The 21,349-nt window shown below is 52.5% G+C and overlaps 1 protein-coding gene across 2 annotated transcripts in view; it reads left to right on the top strand.

The window, feature by feature from the left end:
* The window catches only part of ct (homeobox protein, cut), a 581,376-nt gene that overhangs the window by 323,203 nt on the left and 236,824 nt on the right, over window positions 1-21,349 (top strand). For both annotated transcript variants that reach the window (XM_077654369.1, XM_077654368.1), the window contains one exon: window positions 17,433-17,537. In XM_077654369.1, the coding sequence (XP_077510495.1) occupies window positions 17,465-17,537 (73 nt within the window). In that variant the 5' untranslated portion in view covers window positions 17,433-17,464. The remainder of the gene's footprint in view (window positions 1-17,432; window positions 17,538-21,349) is intronic.

The following is a 21,349-nucleotide window of genomic DNA, read 5'->3' as shown; positions in this document are numbered from 1 at the left end:
TGGAGGTATTATGGCGCATAACCTAATCACTTCGGCCATTCCCAACGCGTCTCCGTTGTGCCCACCTGCGGAGCGTCATGTTAACTGGCAGTGTAGCTTGCAAGCATGTCACAGAAATTAATATAATATTACTTTTTCAATGCTCTTCTCGCCGAGTGACGGTTGTCGTGCATTCCTGTGTGCACCACGCAGCGAGTTTGGAAATAATATCATCCATCGTGCGCGGACCTTCACCCGTCAGCCTCTTTCTACCTGTGGATTTAGGCGCAATTTTTTGACGAGGCTGTGTCAGTTGGCTGTGCTAAACACGTTTTGCGTGCAGCCCTTCTGCGTCGCAGTCGGTCCAGTATGCCCAACGCCTGTTTGTGAGGGTGGTTTTTAATGTATCTGTCGTGGATTTCAAGCGGTAACATTGCGGTTACATAAGAAAGAACCTCTTAATTATGCGCATGCAAATCCGCTATCAGCAAATGCTTCCTGAGTGATCCAGTCGGACGCCTCTGAAATCTCCACCACATAACTGGCTGGTGTATAGTAGAGAAAGCACCAGTCACGGCCAAAATTCCTCTTCGTGGGTTAATATGGGAATCACCAGAATGGCAGACTGTCATGTGCACATGACATGCCATTGGAGTTGCTCGCATGAGTCGTCCATTTTAGCGATTTTTTTAATGAGGCATTAAATACTCTGCTGCTACTCCCACACCACATATGTGGGTCATATTATCATGCCATCTTCGCTGCGAGGGCGCAGGGCCGCTGTTTCAGGGCGCGGGTGACTTCGGCAGCTCTCGTGTATGCAGCGGTATGTATATGCCCTTTTTTGCAGCGTCTTTATAGCAGGCTGTCGAGCACCTGTCGCGGCAAATAATAATAATAATAATAATAATAATAATAATAATAATAATAATAATAATAATAATAATAATAATAATAATAATAATAATAATAATAATCATTGGTTTTTGGGGAAAGGAAATGGCGCAGTATCTGTCATATATATTGTTGGACACCTGAACCGCGCCGTAAGGGAAGGGATAAAGGAGGGAGTGAAAGAAGAAAGGAAGAAAGGGGCGCCGTAGTGGAGGGGCTCCGGAATAATTTCGACCACCTGGGGATCTTTAACGTGCACTGACATCGCACAGCACACGGGCGCCTTAGCGTTTTTCCTCCATAAAAACGCAGCCGCCGCGGTCGGGTTCGAACCCGGGAACTCCGGATCAGTCGCGGCAAAGGACGCGCTTAAAAATTTGTAAGCCGAGCACCATTTAGGAAGCTAAATCCATGCTATACGGCAGAACCTGGCTGAGAGTGATATTATATTTTTATTCCAGTACCTTTCTAACAATTTTTTTTTCGCCTTCATCAAAGCCTGAAATGGCATTACACCCAGAAATTACGTCGCTTGCCCCAGTGACGTGTGTCTAAAAATGACAAGAATAGAACGAAACTGGAGTAGCACCTTTGTATCATTCTGGCCCATCAACGGCACAGTTCTCGGAAGCTCGGTCGGGCAGATGGGAACCCTGCATGCCATGTTTTTCGTCACGTTACGAGCGATAGCCGCGGTCGTCGCGCGAATCGAACGCATGAAGCGAACCTCCTCAACGTAGACCAGATTTGGTGGTTCGACATCCCAAGCCATGAGTGCGGCACGACCGCAGGACGCGCGAATATTTATTGTCATCTCTGCCCTCTTGTTACGCGTATTTGGGCCTCTTCCAGGAAAGCTTTCACTGCTCCGATCCCGTGTGCCCGAACTGCGAAGAGCAGTGGTGCATGAAAATAACGCAGGATCAGAGGAAATAAGCAGCGCAGGTAATCGGCACAATATTGGGAGACTATTGGCAAAACTGGTCGTATGAAGGATCGTTATTTCCAATGTTGTGACTATATTGGCAAAGTTGGTCCTACAAAGGGCCGATTACCATTGCTCCTTGTGAGCCAAAGTGCAGCGCCATGCCGGAGCCATCGACTGGGGGCCGTATACGGGGCACCGTAGAAAGGAGAGAGACGTCCGGAGAAGACGCGCCTTCCGTGACAAGGAGCCGTCGATCGCCAAGTCCCCGGCGACCACCGCGGTCCGGTACGGGGCCACAATTGTTCGAAAGCGGATAAGCAGCGATCCGGTGGAGGAGAAAATGCCATCGACACACACGGGGGGGCCCTATCGGTCGGGCCGCTCGATGCGTCCACAACCGTACAGGGTCCGCTTTTTGGAGCCACCCGAAGCACGGGGGTAGCAGCAGCAGCAGCACCGCGAACGGCAGGCACGAAACCGCGGCAGCTCCAAGAAGAAGAAGCCATTGTTCTTTTGTTGGCGCTCTGCTCCCGCGTGGTGTCGCTATAGTTGCATGCAGTGGCGGTGAAGCTGTGAGCTTCGAATGGGGCTTAGTGTCCTTGCAGGTCACTTTGCCGGAGGCATTGCACATAGCGTAGTGTCGCGGAGATTAGGAGCGCCAGTTGTTCTTCGCACTGTGTTCAGCTAGAGGACACAAGAGTTAGAATACTCACCACTTTCACGTATACCCTGGCCGTGACTCCGAACTAAAGGTCTTCCCAATTGCCACGTTTGAGACTCGCCGATTTCTCGATGTTTCAAGCCGCGGATCCGTTCTCGGCTGTAGTGCATGCAACTGTCAGCGACGACGGTTCCGCGGTGCTCACGCGATGGCCCGTTCATCGATGATCGGCGCACACGCGCGCGTGTTGTAGCCTTCGCTCCTTGTTCGGCCGCGGCGTGGACGTTGTTGGCGAAAGCCACCCCCCGGTTCGAAAGGCGGCGCTGAGAAGGGGGAGGGAAAGATCGTTGGCAATTAATGACTCTCGCGTAACGACGTTTCATCACGCGGGCTGGCGACGACGACGAAGACCACCTTCACGAAGAGGGGCCGCCCCAATACCCTGTCTGTCGGCGGCGGCGTAGACCTACTCGGAGGCGAAGGCGCGCCGATTGGACTCCAGTCTATTGAGCATACAGTAGAATTATTTTTCGTACCAAGCTAATCCCGTGAGTAAATGGGTTGTATTATCGCTTACAGTGTAGGAGAATAGGTTGTGCGTTTTGTGATATTCCAATGCACTTCGTCGTTTGTGCAGCTATTCTACAGAGCATTTTTCCAAGCACATCGTCATGCGTAAGTGACCTCAGCGTTCTTTCGCGTTTTTTTTCTCTCTTTTGCTCCCTTTATTCTTTGTTTTAACACTTTATCACTCATAGCGCACCTAACGCCGCGGTGGCTCAGTGGCTATGATGCTCGGCTGCTGACCCGAATGACGCGGGTTCGATCCCAGCCGCGGCGGTCGCATTTCGATGGAGGCGAAATGCTAGAGGCCCGTGTACTATGCGCTGTCAGTGCACGTTAAAGAACCCCACGTGGTTGAAATTACCCGGAGCCCTCCACTACGGCGTCCCTCACAGCCTGAGTCGCTTTGGGATGTCACGTTAAAGAACCCCATGTGGTTGAAATTACCCGGAGCCCTCCACTACGGCGTCCCTCACACCCTGAGTCGCTTTGGGATGTTGAACCCCATAAGCCCTAAGCTCGTGGCACACCCGTCCACGCTAATTAGGAACACCCACGAGCATGCGCACAATCCGTCCAACCTGATTCACAATACGTATTCTTAATTCACTTTTTCCTGCGCTCGTTCTTATACTTCCCATCTCGACTTCTAGAGAAGCAATGCGGTGACACGTCTGCACCCTTTGATGTATTCAGGCATTCCGATATTTCGGCTGCTTAGTTTGCGTGTAGCAGCAATCAGCCTCCCATCTGTTAGCATAAAGCGGCGAAACTGTACTCCTGAGCACTTATCGCATGCAATACAAATAACCTGTGTAGAGAAAGTTATGAACTCTTACTTCTGTGTACGTACTATCGCGATGGAAAGAAACGCGAACAACGCGGCGCCCTACGCGCTTCGCTGTTCAAATTTCTTTTGACCACTCTTCTACCTGGGTGGTAAGAAAAATACATTAGAGTCGTCCTAGAATGCATCACGGACGACTCTAGCGTCTTTTTGCTACCACCGAAGTAAAAGCGTGATGAAAAGAAGCGCGAACAGAGCAGAGCGCCCAGGCTCCGCTCTGTTCGCGCTTCTTTCCATCGCCCCTGTATACGTATTGTTCAAAATCAAATAACTTGGAAATGCTCACAGCTGACAACTTTCGCGAAATTACCGCACCAGCGGCTCGCACAGTAAACAGCCGATTATCGCGGAGCACAGAAAACGCTTCGCCTCCTTCAACCCGAATAACGCCGTTTGTATCTATTACGCGGGCTTCGGGGAATTTAAACCGAAGCACAACCGCTTATATAGTATATACATATACTCCGTGGGCTTTCCCGAGCGAGTGCGGGCTGTGCGAAAATAGGGGGAATAAATACGCGACACCCACGCATAATTCGCGATATACAGAGAGCACTGGATCGAGGCGGAGGTGGTGGTTTGGAAGCCCCCGAGGTCTTTCATCATCGGGAGCCGACGACCTTCATCGGGGTCCCGATGGAATCTCATCGGCGCCTCCGATGAACGCGACGTCGTCGGCGAGAATAAGCGTTTAATGTTCCCGATCTGTTGGCACCCCCGTACCGAGCCGGGTGTGGAGCTTTAAGCACGCGCGCACCTTACACCGCGTGTGCCGCGAGCGCATCGGGAAGACGCAGCAGCAACAGCAGCGGCCTATTTGCAAGTCAATCCAGCCGTGCGCCGATGTGTGTAGCGCTTTCGAGTGTCACCCTCTCCGCCTCTTCCTATATACCGCGCGTGTTTTTGCAGCGATCCCGCTCCATGCTCCCTTCTATCTTTTTTTTTTGTTTGTTTCTGCCGGCCTGCGAAAACCCGTCATCAACCCTGCGGTGACAGAGGGCGAAGTAAGAAGAAATTTTTGGCGTCGTCACAATACGCGGTATACACACACTGCAGGAACTCACTTTTGTATTCTAATGACCGGTAGTATGTATGTGCTTCCATATGTGAAGGGAAAGGGAATGGGAAACAACGGGACCACGTGAAACAGAGGATGAAACTAATTTATCGGATTTCTTCAGGGATCCTCGCAGTTCCTATTTTTGTTTGCTTTCATTTTTTCTTTTTTTACATGCAGGGCTGTTCGAGGCAATAAGTTTTCTAACCGTCTCTCTCAGACGTGCTCTGCTCGCGGAACTTGTTGGACGCAAGGGTAAAGTGCATCAGTTCGCTGTTTTTGGGGAATTCAAGATGCACTATACATCTGCGTTGCCCTTGGCATATTCGCGAGGTGACCCGCTCGAACTGCACAGATACTTATTGTCGGCGTTCTTGCGCTCTTCATAGTATCTGCGAATAAGGGCTCTCCTTTAGTTCGCATCTGCACTTTTCCGAGCCGAGTGGCAAGCATTGTTTTAAACTATAACAGTGCATTATCAGATGCACGCTGTTGGTGTCCGCGCCTCTCTCCTTGTAAGAACTGAAGTAAAAGCTTCAAACGGGCGTTCACGTAAAGTTACACGGGCTTCAGAGTCAGCAGTTTAAGGGGCCACGAGTAAGAAGTTTAACGGATGACGTAGCCCAATTATTCGCTGACATTACGACCCACGACAAATCCTTGGCTGCTGGTCCAAGCACTGTTTCCCTTTCTTTTTTAGATCGAGGCGATAAAACGCATCGTATTGGATAAGACTAAATTAATAGGGTCAAGTGACCTACTTAAATAAACTTATGTTATCGTATTACTTGGTCACGTAATGACGACTTAATTTCGTGCGAACTAAGCAATCTTTTCCAACAAGCATTCAGTGCAAAACGCAGTGAAGAAAATAGTGAGAAGGAACCAAGCAAAATGCGTGGTCTTGCAGAAGGACCCAGGAATGCAGCTAGAACTGGCAAAAGAATAAGCAGGGTAACGGAAAAGAATCTCGGAGGCAAAGCGGCCGCGCTATACTCGAGGCCCATCGCTCGTCGGGGCGCCCGAGACGTGCATGCACCTGCCCGCAGGGACTGATCTCGATTGCGCGGCGGCGCTGCATCTCTCGATCATTCATTACGGGCACGGCGCTGCCAGCAGGCGTGTGCATGCGTCCGAGTAGAGGGGCTCTGCTTTCTCTTCTTGATCTCGCTTCTCGCGCTAAACGCCGTGCCTCGGTCCGTGCATTTTCTCTCCTCTTCTGCCCTCTTCTTTCGCTTTCTTTGCTTTCCGATTAGCAGGCTCCGTGCGCATTGCCGGTCGGCCCTCTCCCTATACCTGCGTGATTGAAATCCCTGGCGCACGTTATGTGCCTGCTCGAATGAGGGATCGCACAACGCTGCGATTCGGCGAGAGAACGAAGGTGGGAAGAGGGAAAACGTATTCCTCTTCCCCGGCGCCGTCCCGTTGTTGTTCTTTCGCCTGGCCGTCGTCTATTCATCCATCGTGCGCTCGCGCGTCAGTGGGTCTTCGTTCTTTCTCCTCCTCATCGCGAAGGGATGCGGTGGCGACCCAAATCGAATTCAGCCATCACCGCACACTCGTGCTGCCGGCCGCGGCTCTCTCTCTCTGTGTTCGGAGAAAAGGTGCCGAGGAGGAAGAGGAGGAAGGGAAAGGGCAGCGGCAGCAGCATCGGAAGCAGCAGAAGCGGAGTGTTGCTCGCACGCGAGTTTATCATTTCGGGCGAGCATATACACATACGGGGCGAGAGATCGTTAGCGCGTCCCCCCCACTCGCACCTCGCCTGCAGAGCGGCGTGGCGGAGGGTGTGTGCGCGCGTGTGAGAGGGGCGTGCGGAGCTTCTTGTTTTTTTTTTTCTTCTTTGCCGGCCTGTCTGGACGGACGGACGGTACCGCTGTCTTTTGTCTGAATCACTCGCGTGATGATGAACGGCGAGCGCCGACCGACCGACGAGCATGGTTCGTCGTTGTCCTCCCCGCATTCGTATTTTTCCTTCGTTTTTCGCGGGCCCCGCCATGTTTCGCGCCATTTTGCAATTTGATGCGAGCCGCTCGCATGCAGATTGAGCGCGTATTGTTCGCGTTCGCGCGATGCGTGAAAAAGCGCGCGGTTTTTGTTTTTCCTGCGATGATGTGCGTCACGGCTAGGAGCTCCGATTCTTTCCTCGTTCAGTCAGCAGCGGGAGGAACTGTACTAAAAAGGCTCGTGGTTCTTAGCGTACAGCGTGGCTGATAAATAACAAGTTCGGGGACCGCTGACTGAAGCGCGTTTAATTCGCCGATAATGTTTTCCCTTGAAAAGAAGCGCCAGTCTTGGTTATGCTACCATCTTGCGCAGGGTGTGAACTGTTCCGTGTATTACTGGCTCTCAGGCGCCGGCCGCCAGTGAATTTTCCCCAAATCAGTGAATTAATGACGCACTTTCGAACCGGGGTGCTGCAATAACGGACACCCAGAGAAATGTATACCGCCAGAAATGAACACAACAGTTACTTTCCGCAGTAGCAAATGCAACTAGAAAAATCTCTCTGCAAATATGTCCGGCACTGCACTAACTAAATGCCGGAACGAAAATCGTCTCTTTATTAAGCTTTTGGCTGTAGACGGTGTTAGAAGGTCCGCCGCAACATGCCCCCGAAGCGCGTGGACTTCTGGTGGATGTCGCTTGTAGGTGGATTATTAATAATAACTGGCCGTAATTCAGGCAGTTTTCAGAATATCCACTGGAGCTAGGGCGTTGCGTCCGCGGGCTGGCAACACAGCCGAAGCCCGAAGGCGTGCGATCAGAAGCCGGAGCACTTCTCACCGAGCAGATGAACAGTGACGCGACTGGAGGCTGTGCCGACCTGCCTTGTCGGCACCCTGAAGGGAACACGGGGTTGGAGAGTGTGGTGCAGACGATGTAACCAAAAGCAGAAAACCATGTTCCTCAATATCCATTCCAGTACGCTCGCAGTATCGTACTCCGAGCTACAAGCTTTAGAACGAGTCGGGGCCATCGGTGTCCGCTTGGCACTCTTCCTCCACCTTGCCCATTCGTGCGCATGCATTCGAAGCGCGTCGCCTTGTTGACATCGTCGCCTTCGTGGTTCGGCTTCACCCCCGCACTTCAAAGCTGTGCGTGCGTCGCACTTGTCGTCGCGCGGCGCCCGGTGGTGCCCAAATGGAGTGCGCGAAAGCCTCGCTGACCCAGGCCGTCAAGCCCAGCTCGACCTCGCATCCCCTGCCTTACTACTCGTCGTGACACCTTTTGTATAGGGCCCCAGGGCAGCGGCCTCAGCAACAGATGACCGACACGGATATGCGCGCACCGTGCCGCACAAATATGCGCCCGCACGCGCTGATATTCAATTTCTCGTCGCCGTCGTTGTCCCCGCAATAGACCAATGCGCAAGGCCATACCGGCAGCCGTGGCAGGAGCAGACGCCGCTGCCCCGCCGTAGCCGTAGCGGACCACACCGCGGGACATCTCTCCGCGACGGTCTCTTTCCTCCACAGCCGGGCTTCGAAGAGCACTCGCGAAGAAGCATATAGAGAAATGCAAGTAGCGAGAGGAATGAAGAGAGGGAATACGAGAGCGGCGGCGGCGACGACGTTATGCGCATATCTAGCGAAAGGAATTTGAATGGACGGGCGGGCGTCCGTGCGAGTTCTTTCTTTCTTGGTAGGAGACGCTCCCTTCGAAGCGGCGACAGGGGCCGGGGGGGGAGGGGGGGGAGGGGGGCACTGCGACGAGCCGCGGCTGTACCGCACTGGCGGCGGCGATGATGGCTGCTGGGCGTTATTGTATTTCGCCTAATCAAATGGATGGCGGCGGCGGTCCCGCTGTCCTCTTCCCCCCTCCCCCACGAAAACGTGCGCTCGTTCGCTGCCGCACCCAATTCCTCGCTCTTCTCTCGGCGCTAGCTGCGAGGGGGGGTCTCGATCCACTCTGTCTCTCGCCCTCGGCCGTCCGTCCGTTTAATATTTCACACGTGAACGAATGCATATTCGGTCGGCGAGTGGGCGACGCGCGAATGCGGATGGCCGGGCGTTTTTGCGCCGGTCTCTTCTGGCGGATACCCTCTCTCCGCAGCGCGTGCTGCTCGCTCGCATCTGTGTGGCAGCAGCCGTGGGCATAAACAAGTTTCACTCTTTGTCCTTGTCGTCATCGTAGTCGGGGCTGGCGTGCTGATAAAACTGGCGCGTCGGGCGCGCTTTGGGAAGCCGAGTAAAGAGCCAGCGGGCTTCGCTCACTCGTCGGAGCGGGTTCATTTCATTTCTTCCTTTCTTTCTTTCTTTCTTTCTTTCTTTCTTTCTTTCTTTCTTTCTTTCTTTCTTTCTTTCTTTCTTTCTTTCTTTCTTCCTTTCCTTCTTTCTTTCCTTCTTTGTTTACTTCTTTTGTTCCCTTCTTTCTTTCTTTGTTTCCTTCTTTCTTTCTTTCCTTCCTTCCTTCTTTCATTTTCTTTTGCTTTGTTTCCTTCCTTCTTTCTTTCTTTCTTCCTTTCTTTCCTTGCTTCTTTCCTTCTTTCTTTCTTTGCCTTTCCTTGCTTTGTGGGTGTTCAGTTTACTGGACAGAGTCAATTTGTTTAACATTTTGTTGCGCTGTTCACGCTGACGTAGTATACAGTACATGCCTCTGCGCTCGGCTTGTGTGTGTGGTGCCCGTATCATAGCATAACGAGGCTGGAAGCGCAGCGCCCTTTTCAGTAAATTATCTCCATCTGTCTTGATCTGTCTATCTCGTCTCGGGGCGCGATGATTTATCGTTGGCCAGCTAAGCATTTCTCAGCACATCGAGCGCTCATACGCTGAATAGCCACACTTGACCTGTATAGCTTTTTCCTCTTCATTCAGTGTCATAGTTTTTAATTCCTCTTTTTATGTCAAATTTAAGACACAAGGAGAGGGAGCCGAGGGAAGGGCGACCATCATAAAAGTGCACTCGCGCAGCAAGATCCCTGAGTTAATTTTTATTATCTATCCGCGTGTCATAAATGCAATTCTGTCGCCATTGTTGACATTGCGTTCTGGAAAAATTTTAGGTAATATATGCAACTACGAGCAAAATATTCTCGTTCTGACTGAAAGTGCGGACGAATGACTGCACATCGGTCGTCTTAAGTTTTGTTTTCAAATCCGCATCGCTTGTAGCGGTATTCGCCTATAAAAGTTAAGGCGGGCATCAAACAGTTGTCACGCATTATGCGATAAGGCCCGTAAAAGGCGTCCCTATTCTTCCTATATACCGCCAGTATCGTTTCGTGTCCCTCTTCGTTGCCTTATTCTCGCATGCTTCCGAACAGCTCCGCACAGCGATGTGCCGGAGAGGAGGCAGGCGCTGAATGGAGTCCGGGTTATTTATGAGCCACATTTGTTTATCGAGTTGTCACGACGCGTATATATCCCCTCGCAGTGGCGCCGATCTATTGTGCGCCGCTTCGAGCCTTCCGCGTCAAAAAAGGAATAAACAAAGATAGACGCATTGAATAAATAACGCGCGACCCTTCCTTCGCACGCGCCTGCCCGCCGCTGTGTCCCGCGATCGAAATGCACAATTCCGCGTGCGAGGCGTGCGCGCACGTGTGTGTTTGTGGTCGCGCTTTTGCGACTTCACTGAATTGCCGAGAGGTGGCGGGCCAGTCGCCACGCGTTCTTGCATGCCCTCGGCGTCCTGCTGTGCACGTGAACCTCCTGTTCTTGCATGTGTAGCGCATACTCTGCTGCTGTCATGTCCGCCGCCTACACCCCGCTTGGTGCCGGGCGCGCGGGTGATTTCGATCTCTTCGCGTCTGTTGTTCGGGATCTCGGCGGCGCCTAGATGGGGATGCGTGAACTGCATCCGATGCGGCTGCTTGCTTGTGGATCCACGCTGGACCCGACCCGGCCACATTTTGCATGCACAACGAACTCTGCGCGAAACACGCGCGCTTCCAAAGTGTTTGCGGCGCGGCCTCGGCCACTTGCATCGGCGAGTAGGGCGCTTCAGAGATGCGGGTCGCCCCTTCGAGCAATCGCCTTCCTTTATGCTTTGCTTTGGAAAGCGTACGCCAATATTGGAACGAACAATTGACTTAGTCAAGTAGAACTACGTGATAGAGCAGGCGGGATTTTCTATGTAGTGATCGATTTGAAGTTGATTGATTGATTGATTGATTGGTTGATTGATTGATTGACAAGAGAGTGTGTGCGTGCACGGAGCGTATGTCTCATACAGATTTCACAGAAAATGACTGCAGCTCAGTAAACAGGACGCCAGACGAATAAGGGACGAAGACGAGCACTATGAAGAAGTCCATTAGTTTGCTACATTTAACTGTTGGGCGTGTGCCTAACATTTCAGTGTGAAGAGAAGCAGGACATTTAGAGGAAGACTACCTTTTTCTTCAGCGATGGAGTAGAGGTAGAACATCCGCCTCGCGTGCAAGAGGACCGGGGCTCAAATCCTGGTGCAGCGCAATTCTCCACCGGGTTAAAAAAAAAAAAAATCCGCGTGTCGATGGAATTGCATAACCAGGCCTGGAGTGCGGCCTGATCTCGGTGACCAGAACCGACAACGCACTCTCTCACCAGAGCAGGATTTGGCCACCCTGGTGTAGTACTTGGCCACAACCTTCTATGATCAAACAAAAAAACCTTTTTCTTCACCGCGTGTCCTTTCACCTCGCAACGCTAACAGATCTGCATTTGTACATAACCTGTTATACTCAAAGGCTTTGTTGGTCCGTCCTGCAATCCATGACTGCCGAGTGGCGCCTAGCTGTGCACCGATCGGCCTCGGCTACCATCTCCCGCCGCTGCCGCAGCCTTGTCAGATTTCCACGGCAAGCGAACAGCGGGGGCCCGGAGCAAAAGAGAAATTAAGAGAGTTGCGGATCCCGCTATACCATATAGCACCCGCACGCAAGAGGGAATTTATAACGGCGCGTAGACGCCTGCCCGAAAACAATTAAAAGCCTTCCTCTCTCCCCTCATGCTCATGAAATGAGAAAAGGGGGAGGGGGGTTGAGGGAACGCAACTGACGCCAAAGAAGCGCCTTCGCGGTGAAGGCGCGGGAAACCAGAGGCCTCTCCTTTCAAGTCCTTTGGAGAGAAACAATAAATTACCGTCTCTTGTTTCATTTTGGGCCAGGCCGCATCCCGCGTACGCCTTTGCTTTTCCCCCTTTTGCTGCCTTCCACCCTGTTTGGCGCCTCTGATTTCTGCGCTGAGGAAGGAAAGGAAGGCGGGTGAGATTGGGGGGAGGTATATAGTGTTGAGGCGCGAACGTATCTGGACGGCGGGTTGTGCGATTAATTTTAACTCCTCCTCGCTCGGTGGTGCATCGACTCATTACTTCGGGGTCCTGGCGCGAGCGAAGAGCTTCGCAGTCTTCGGGCGACGCTTGCGAAAGGCGCTGCTGAAGCAGGATGCTGGGGAAGACAGAGCCTCGGCGATCACACTCTTGCTTCCACGGGTTCCTAGAAATTGCTTGCTTTCGCTTTATTCAGCTTCTCGCGACGCCGCTGTACGAAACCGATAAACAAAGGTGGTCTGCACGGCCGGAGGCACGTCTTTTCAAAGCGCCTTAACAACTTCGGCTTGCTGAAGCAGTATTCTTCTGACCTGACTTGGCGAGTAACAACTAGACATCATAGTCTTGCGAGTTTAAGTGACTCACAGAGCGAATTTGCAGTTTAGTTAACGCCCGTTCAAGGTGCGTCAGCCGAGCTCTGCCACTGACACGACCACGGTTTACAAAGGAAAATTAGCCTTGCCGCACCGACTCCTTCCGTCAAGTGCAGACTCGCACTTCCTCTGTGTTTACGATGCACGAGCATTGCGAATAGGAGTGCCGCGGGATGCAAACGATCTCCTTCGGTCATTCATCATAAACCTGCCGCCACTGGTACGCAGGGTGGAAAGACGCACTGACGCGCGAAGCCTCAATGACAAACTCGTCAGGGCCAGGCGTCGAACTTTCAACTGCACGAACCCGCGTCGGCCTGTACAACGGAGACCACACGCATTGCCTCCTCTCTGCGATGCACAATGCTATATACGGGGGTGCCACTGCAACGACGGAGGCATCATTAGCAAGCGCATCTGGGCGGCTGTAAACAGGCAAACAAGACCTCCGCATTGTTTATCCCTCGGCGTACACCACGGCTGAGCACAAGTCAGCGGCGGGGTTGGTTGCGTGGGGTGCCGGGTTGCGGTTCGTTGGGGTGGCCCGCAAACAAGAACCCTTCCCCCGCTACCCCCCTCACCCCCCTCACTGTTCATTCCTGGATTGGTGCAGCGCGCCCTGCGTTTCCTCCCCACGTTTTTCAAGTTTGCCGCGGCAGGGCGCGCTCTTCGCCTCCAGTCGAGTGTCCTCCCACCCCCGAGTGCTCCTTTTCGCGTGCGCACGGAGCACTTCTCCGCATCCTCTTTGTTTTCCGCCGTCTCCGCCGCGTCCTCTCGCCACCGTAGTTCCGGCCTCCTCGTTTGCCGTTGCGCGCTTGTGAGACGCCCGCTCCGTATAGAAGAGAGGCCAGGGGGGGGGGGGGGGGGGGGGGGGGGGGGGGGGGGGTGCTTCGCCTTTGTCTGGGGCTCGGACCTGATCGCGGACACGCGTACGCACGCATGAGCACACTGGCGTCGCAACTTGAATTCCCTTTCGCTTTTGAACGCGGTTGCGTTTTCTTCAGCGGCGCAAAACTTTGTCCGCTACCGTTCCGTGCGCCGACATGAAGCACTCCGCGGGCGGTGCTTAATGGTGGTGGACTCACAATGAGCTCACAGAGCTGCACTCGGGCGTCTTCGGGGGTTCTAATTGCTGAAAAGACGCCACGTAGTACAGAACGAGATCCTCCATATTGTTCCAGCCCTCTCACTTATCCACTGTTTTTTTTTTTGCAATGTTTGTCTCTTTCTTTGTTTGTTTAGTATGAAGTATTTGTCAATGAAAGCTTGGGTCCACTTGAGCGAAGCAGTCGGGCTCCCGTGCCGGCAGCGGTGACCCGGATGTGGTGTCAGGCAAGCAGATATCTTTTTGTCCAGCGTGTGAAGTTGTCCATGAACGTAAGAAGGCAACTCGCGCCACGGTAAGAGGGCAGAGCGACGACACGCCACCCTGACATGACGCTGCAAAGTCCACAAGCTATGCCATACTTTGTTTTAAAAAAAACTTTCTCGTTTCTTCGACAAAGGCGTGATTGCTACACTCGCTCTTAATCCCGTCGTTACGTTGCTGCAACGTTTTCGGCCTTGCATAGCCGACAGCCAAATGAATCTGGAGGTCTTCGTGCGTATAGGCAGTAGATGAAATCTCTCGTTCGTCGGCACACGTACTTTACATTTTAAGTTTTACCCCCCCCCCCCCCTCTCTCTCTCTCTCTCTCTCCAACTTCTCCCGCCCATGCCTCTCCAATCCCTCATTTCCCTTCCTTTGTGTAATGCTCCGCTATTTGACCTGCGAGATGTTTCAAAATGTTTCCTTTCCATGCCTGCTCAACGAGGCCACGCATAACGATCCTTCTCGAGCCGCAGCGCGTCAAAGAGCTCTTTGAGGACGTGTGGATTCCTGCAGGAGGAACGTGATCCTCATTCGGGGCGCGCTTCGGGCTCCGCCGGGCGGGCCGCGCGCGCATGTGTCTTTGCTTCATCTTCTCGCCGTAACGCCGTGGCTGGAATCCTCGCGGGACAAGTTCGTTAGGGCAGATTTGATGCCGCCCCAGTGGCTCCGTGCGAATCAGGAATCAGAGAGCGGCAAAATGCCTCGGCTTTTCCACTTTCGGTTCTTGGCCGCCGCCTCTGCTCGTGCGGAACCTCCGTTGAGGAGCCATAAAACGAAACGACCTCCCGAAGAAGGAAATAATAAGAAGTGGGGAGAATTAGGAGGAAGTGCAGAACGAACGGCGCAGAGCCCGGGCGAGACGCCGTAGAAAGGGTTAAAATCAAAGCTCGGTGGACTGAACAGGAGTGAGGACCTATAAAGCCAAAAAAAGGGGGCTCTTGCGCCAAAGACAAGGGCTCGAGAGAAGAAAAAAAAATAATGAAAACATTCACGGGCTTCGCGCGCAAGCCCACAACGTGGAGCTTGGCAGCCAGAGAGAAAGAGAAGGAGGGAGAAGGAGAGTTTCGAGCGAGACGGAGGGACTAAGAAAGGGCGAAAATCAGAGAGGCGAAATGGAGCTCATTAGATATGCAAACTCGATTTATAATTCCCGGCGAAAACATTAATGGATTGAATTCTTGTTCGCGAGCGCGCTGAGCCGCCCCTTATATCGGGCCTTGGGGAAACAAAAGTTTTAAAAAAGGGTGTAGGGGGAATAAAGGTCCCGACTTTGCCGTGGATGTACGACTCGCCGGCCGTGCTCGCGCGTTTCTACGTCGCTGGCTTCGTTATCGTTTGTTCGAGCCGTGTTCGTTCCGACGCTTGGTGGACCGACGATGGAGCGAAGGGAAGAAGGGGATCTAGCTGGATAACCCCTCCTCTTTCTTTTTGTTCTACTCGCAAACTCCGCCATCAGACCACGCGTCACCGCGTTCCGAGCACCGTGCAGCATCGGCAATGGCCCGCGACCACGTTCGGAACGGCACCGACGTATATGCGCGCATGTCATCGCGCACATGCGCGAGACGATCCCCCGCTGTGCGTGCGGTTGTAGCGCCACCGCGTTCGCCGCGCGCTAGAACCCCACGCCGACGGACCCGAGGACCAACCGACCGCGCGGCTCAAGCGTTGAGGCCGTATCGCGCACCGAGCTATCTTTATTTCTGCCCGGTCTTTCTTTCTACGCCGCTTCCGGAACCCACGTTCAGAAACAAAGCATTTTGGTCCGAATGAACGCGGGTCCGAATATCACCCGCGCCCTTCCCCCGTCGCCAGTGCTCGTTCGGGCAGCCTTCTCGTTTATTCTCACATGTGTGCGCAGTTTGTTTCTTCTGTGTTTGTTTTCTTTCTTTATCGTTCACGAATGGAAGAGCATGATGGGCTGCTGGGCTCTCCGTACGACTTTTCAACCTTTTGTCTCCGCGAGACCCTTTTAATGTCCTCCCGTGCCCTCGGGCGCCACCCTGCGTTGCGGGAGAGAGTGTTGAAGAAATGCCGCGGTTGGGCGCTCTCCGAAGACCCTTCGTCCGCTACTGCCGTGTAGAATTTATATATGTCGTATGCATTTCGCGCGCTACATGGTGTGCGAAGGCGCCAGCCCGTGCTTAAGCTCTAAAGATTTACGGTCGGTTGTCGACCCTGCTGTGTCCGCCCACGGTTCTGAACTGCCGCGGTTGAATGCTCGGTGACGACCTGAGTATGGCGCGAAGTGGTTCAGCATATGGACATGCGCCACCGTGCTGAGCTGTTCGCTTCTTTTATGTGAAATGAATCATCTTCAACCATTGTTGGGCGACGCACCATTTTTACTGGGCGATAGCGGAAGCGTTGTAAGTGAAGGTACTCCATATTTAAATGACAAAAAAATGTGAGGGTATTTTTGAGTGCATTATTTAGACAATCTCAGGCCCACATTTGGTACGTGCCTTTTCCCATTTGAAGGATGACAGCAACGCCAACAATAGATGCGTGCATTGCTCTGCCGTCCACGCGTATGCAGACCTGTGCTCTTGCGTAAAAGAACGCAGTGTCCCCGCCCTTGGTCAGGGAGAGGATTAGCCTTCTAACTTTGAACATGAAACGACGTCGAGCCTTCAGCGATGCAATAGTCGCGTTTACATGAATGCGACAGAAGTCAGCTCCAGCTCACTTTTTGGGAGAAAGTGCAAAAACGTCGGGGAAGAGAGTAGAGGACGAGTCGCGCCTTTCCTCCTCAAAACCTGCTCCCCCTCCCTCTCTCTCTCTCTCTCTCTCTCTCTCTCTCTCTCTCTCTCTCTCTCTCTCTCTCTCGAAAAATCGACTCAAGACGCATTCTGTCGCATTCATGTAAACGCGGCTACTGGCGCTGTTTCTTTTTGGGGGAATATTTTCATGCCAACAGCCGGTGCATTCAAGGCGCACAAAATGAAAGTAATCATTGGAGCCACTTAGAGCGACTATCGGCGACTAAGCGTTCCACTGTGTTTCTTCGCGTGTTGTGTCTTGTTTTTGGGTGGAACAGCGCTGGACGCAGGGATGAAGGTGATGGGGAGACGAACACATTGGCGCTGACTCTCAGCCGTTGCATATGACGTGAAAGCTTAAGTGATCGATTGACTGACAAGTTCACGCAGAAATAGCGTTAACAGTGCGATGCACTGCAGTGACCTGCTTGTGCAGGCAACTTACTCGGCAGGTGCACTTGCGCTCCTGCTCCTGTCGCCTCAGGGTCGCTGGTCGCGAAGTGCGCCGAGATGTGCTAAACCTCTGTACTGACAAACATCCGTTCTTTCATCGAAGGAAGGGTCTTCTCGGGACGGGTCGCCGGTCGGGGAACTCGCTAGCGTAGTTGCCGCATAGCTGGCACACTTGGCCACATTTGTCTGCCCTGCTCCGATGGCAGACCCGATCGAGTCTTCCTTGCTCTTCTGTGTGCTATCTGTTTGCCCGCCTTTGTTCTCACCTCGTCCTTGCTCCATCTTTGCAGCCCATCCCCGGCCCGGCGCGGAGCCTCGGGCTATGCGACCCCCTGCCACTGAGGACCGCAGCGCCCTGAACGACTCGATACCGGCCGACGACGCCCCGCAGACAGGTGAGTGGCCCACAGGTCGGGTCGCCCGTCATTTTTACTCGACGGCTTCCTTTCTGCAGAAAATCCGGCGTCGTCGTCAACGTCCGCGTTCTGAGCGAAAAATTCCCGAACAGCCTAGGTTGGTCATGTGACCTTGTGGCGTCATCACGACCTGCCTACAGCATTGTGAGCGAACTGACCACCGCGGCAGGTTGCAGTTAAATTAATGATTGGTCGCGAGAGGTTGCTCGGCAAGAGCAACCGGGTTCGCACAAGCCACACCGGTGGCAGCACCTGTCATCGCAGGGCAGTGGCGCATCGCTTGACCGCTGCACCACTGCGCCAGGAGGGGTACGAGGGCTCCCAGGGATCTGTGAATGTGAAGTCGAGAATGAACTTCTGCATATATTTGAATTAACCCAATAACGCTATCGAGTAATACCCTCAAGGCAGAGCTTAAGTGTTTCTTCCAATTTTAGAAAGAACGCCACGCCTACACAAGAATAAATAGCATATATGCTATTGACGCCATGCGTGGCATCGCATGGCCGCTATACAATGGAAATCACTCGGTTGCTACAAACAACCGCTTTGATACAAGCATTGCCGCGTTATTATTCTGTCGAAAAGTAAGTAGTAAATATGCGTTTATTACTGGGAAGCGATATGGGATGGCCTCTCGATTGGAAAAGTGTCCGAATACAATCTTGCACTTGGCTATCGCTTTGCAATGACCATATTACATTTGATCTGCGCAGTGTTTTAGCAATTTTTAAGCATAACGCAAGAAATAGTGGGACACCATCCCCTTTTCATTTGCGCTTGAACGTCGAATTCATGGTCGTCGCACTCGCAACTGGACTTGGTGCGGCTGAAAATGCGTTCCCTCTGTAGCTGCAAAATCGAGAATTCAAATACAGAAACCTTGTGTTACACACCGGACATTTGCCCTCTGAACATTTTTCGGGCTCTCATCAGTGAACGTATGCATAGTCGCGTATTTGCTGCATAGTTACTTTTTTTATACCTTTGGATTGCGCGACGATACATACTCGTATAGCGACGATACATTTAAGGAAATTTCACGAATGCTTTGCTGTCGCTTCCAGCAAATACAATTTCGAATTTACCAGCCACTTATTAGCTGAATCTCTTTCGAAAAGTTCAAGGCTAGGAAAAAAAATAAACTAATGGCGTTCACGGAAAATCCCAGCCACACACCCAAAAATATGTCCCCCCTTTTTGTTTGCCAGCGGCCGAAAAAAAAAAAAGTAACTGCGCGACCACTCGAAGGCGTTTTTACGCCGGTTAAAGGCTACGAGCAGCCAAAGAGCGAATCGCACCCTAGCACTCTCGTCCTTTGGACCAAACGATCAGAAAACTACACAGGAGGCTCGCTCACGCGCGCACACAGACAAACCTCGGAAACCCCGCTCTAATGTCCACGGGAAGCAAGGAGGAAGAGGAGCAGCAGAAAGCAGATCGCGCCCGATGCCGTCCGCCCTCCCCTCCGTGCATTTGTACTACATACCCTCCAACTCCGGCGCACCCGCCTCTCGCCCTTTCGGCGCGGTTTGTAAAAGACAAAAAAGAAGCAAAAATAAGAAACCGCGCAGGAGAGGACCCGTACGTCCGCGCCGCCGGGAGTTGGGTAGCAAACATCTCGTCGCCTGCGCTGCTCTTTCGTAGCGGGCCTAATTCGCAGCTCCCCAGCGACCCCGGGGGCCCGGTTCATTCCGCATGTATCCGCGCGGCGCGCAAAACACGCGCCGCGCGACGTGTTTACTGCTTCGCTTGCTGATGCCCCGTCCGCTCCTCCGCCTCACCCTTTACACTTGTTTATGCTCATCTCCCTCTACTTCTTTGGACACTCCCTGTTTCGCGTAAAAGGCGAAGCGAGAAGAGCGAGTTTAAAGATGGAAGTGGCTGTCAGCATTTGCCAAACGAGACTCCCCTAGCCTAGCCTCAGCGCGCAGTTTGTGTAATGCCGGGGATGGCCGAATGTGGAGGAGGAGGAGGAGGAGGAGGAAGGAGAGGGAGAGGGCGCAAGAAGCGCGCAGCAGCAACAAGAGTTAACGGCTGGCGCGCCGTTAAGGACGGTACAGGACGACGGAGCAGGGCCACTCTGCCACCGCTCGCGGAAACGGATAGTCTCCCATTTCGAATACGTGCTTCCACGCACAGCCGCCGCCTTGCAGGGCTCTGAGCAGCGCACCTACTTCGTGCCCGTCTTGTTTTTCTTTTTTGTTGTTGTTTTTATTTTGCGTTTCTTTGTTTGTTCGCATATTCCGCTCCTGGTTCTGCGGCGACGAGTGCGCACCGCCGCGCAGCCTGCTTGTATGCCGGAAGAGAGCAACACTTTTTCGCCGCGACACACCGCGCAGACTGGAAATGAACAGCCATCTTGGCGGGCTGGGATGGACCGGTTGCACCACCCATGGCATTAGCGTTGGTGCTCTTTTCGAGGGGGTCCTTCTTCGAGAAGTATAGGTATACATATAGAAGGGGGGGAGTCGCTTGCTGGTAAACAACGTTGCTGGCTCGCTGCAGTCTAGAGTTTCAAGACGCTTATGGAAGGTGCAAAAAAGCCCGTTTGAAACTGGATACTGCGCCGAGCAGGAAACATGCCCCGAGAGTTCGTCAGGGACTTTAAATCTTATTTTCAACTTCTAATGCCTGGCCAGGCGAATTTCCGTCGATTACGTACATTGCAGACTCCCTGATAATTTGTGCAAGCGTGTGAGGTGCTGTGTACCGAAGCGCGAAGCGTGTGTAAATTGCCCATTAAACAAACGAATGGCTTTGGTAGATTACTTGATGAGACTGATGCACATTCAGCACTGATGTGCAGTTATCGCGTTACTGTTTTTTTTTTGTTACAACTTGTTTTCGCAGTATTGCTGAGCGTTTTGTGAAACACTATAATTCTAAGCAAGACAGCAAGCAGTGGAATAGATATTTTGTTAACATTGCCAGCACATCTATAGGCATGCCTTTAGAGAACTGGAGAAAAGAATCTGCACTTCTTGGGCTGCTCCTTGGGAAAGTGCGCATCACCACAGTAGAGACGCAGTCGTCTGCGCGTGCGCCTTCAACGCACCTGAAGTAAAAAAAAAAGTGTAATAAGCTACAAGCCTAAACCTACAAGCCTGCAATGAAACAAGCCTAACCCAAGACGGGCTTACATTAAGAAACCGATGCAATTAGGGCAATGATGATATATGAGATAGGTGCTACAACGAAGGAGCTGTTGTTTCCGCCTGTAATCAGGTCTCCGTTCAGGACGTGCTTTCATTTATACTGTCAGCAGTTACGGCGCCCGAGTCTGTGTACAGCTGTGAAGCTCATTCTTTGTTTAAAGAAAAAAAGCTGGGTACTTTTTTCGGAAGCCACGAGGCCTGATAGGGCAAAAAATGCAGGTTATGACATCCAACAAATACCGCGGACAACGCGTCGGGGTACAACCATTCATGTGGGGAAACAAACTGAATATTTCACCTTTCGAGCATAGATCGGCGTACACGTTTTTATATTCACTAATAGCGTCACATCCAGGCTAAGTGTTAGCCGCAAATTCTCGTGACGCAGCATGAGCTGCGAGCTGCGAGTGCATTCTGCTTGTGGCCTTGTTGCAAGACATGCAACTCTTTGGCATGTGTGGAATGAGATAGTCCCCAAAAACTGCTAATGAGTGTGCTGGTCGCGTTTGTCCTGTGCAAAACAGAGCTTAACCATCTTGGTATGAACTGGACTAGGATCTTGTCGCTTTCAGGCCTCCTTCATGCTTCAGGATCCGAACATTCCACTTCCGCTAAGAACACGGTTTTCCCGGC

This window comes from Amblyomma americanum, chromosome 2 (genome assembly GCF_052857255.1).
Source record: "Amblyomma americanum isolate KBUSLIRL-KWMA chromosome 2, ASM5285725v1, whole genome shotgun sequence".
Classification (NCBI taxonomy): domain Eukaryota; kingdom Metazoa; phylum Arthropoda; class Arachnida; order Ixodida; family Ixodidae; genus Amblyomma; species Amblyomma americanum.
This window is presented reverse-complemented; position numbering and strand designations above follow the sequence as displayed.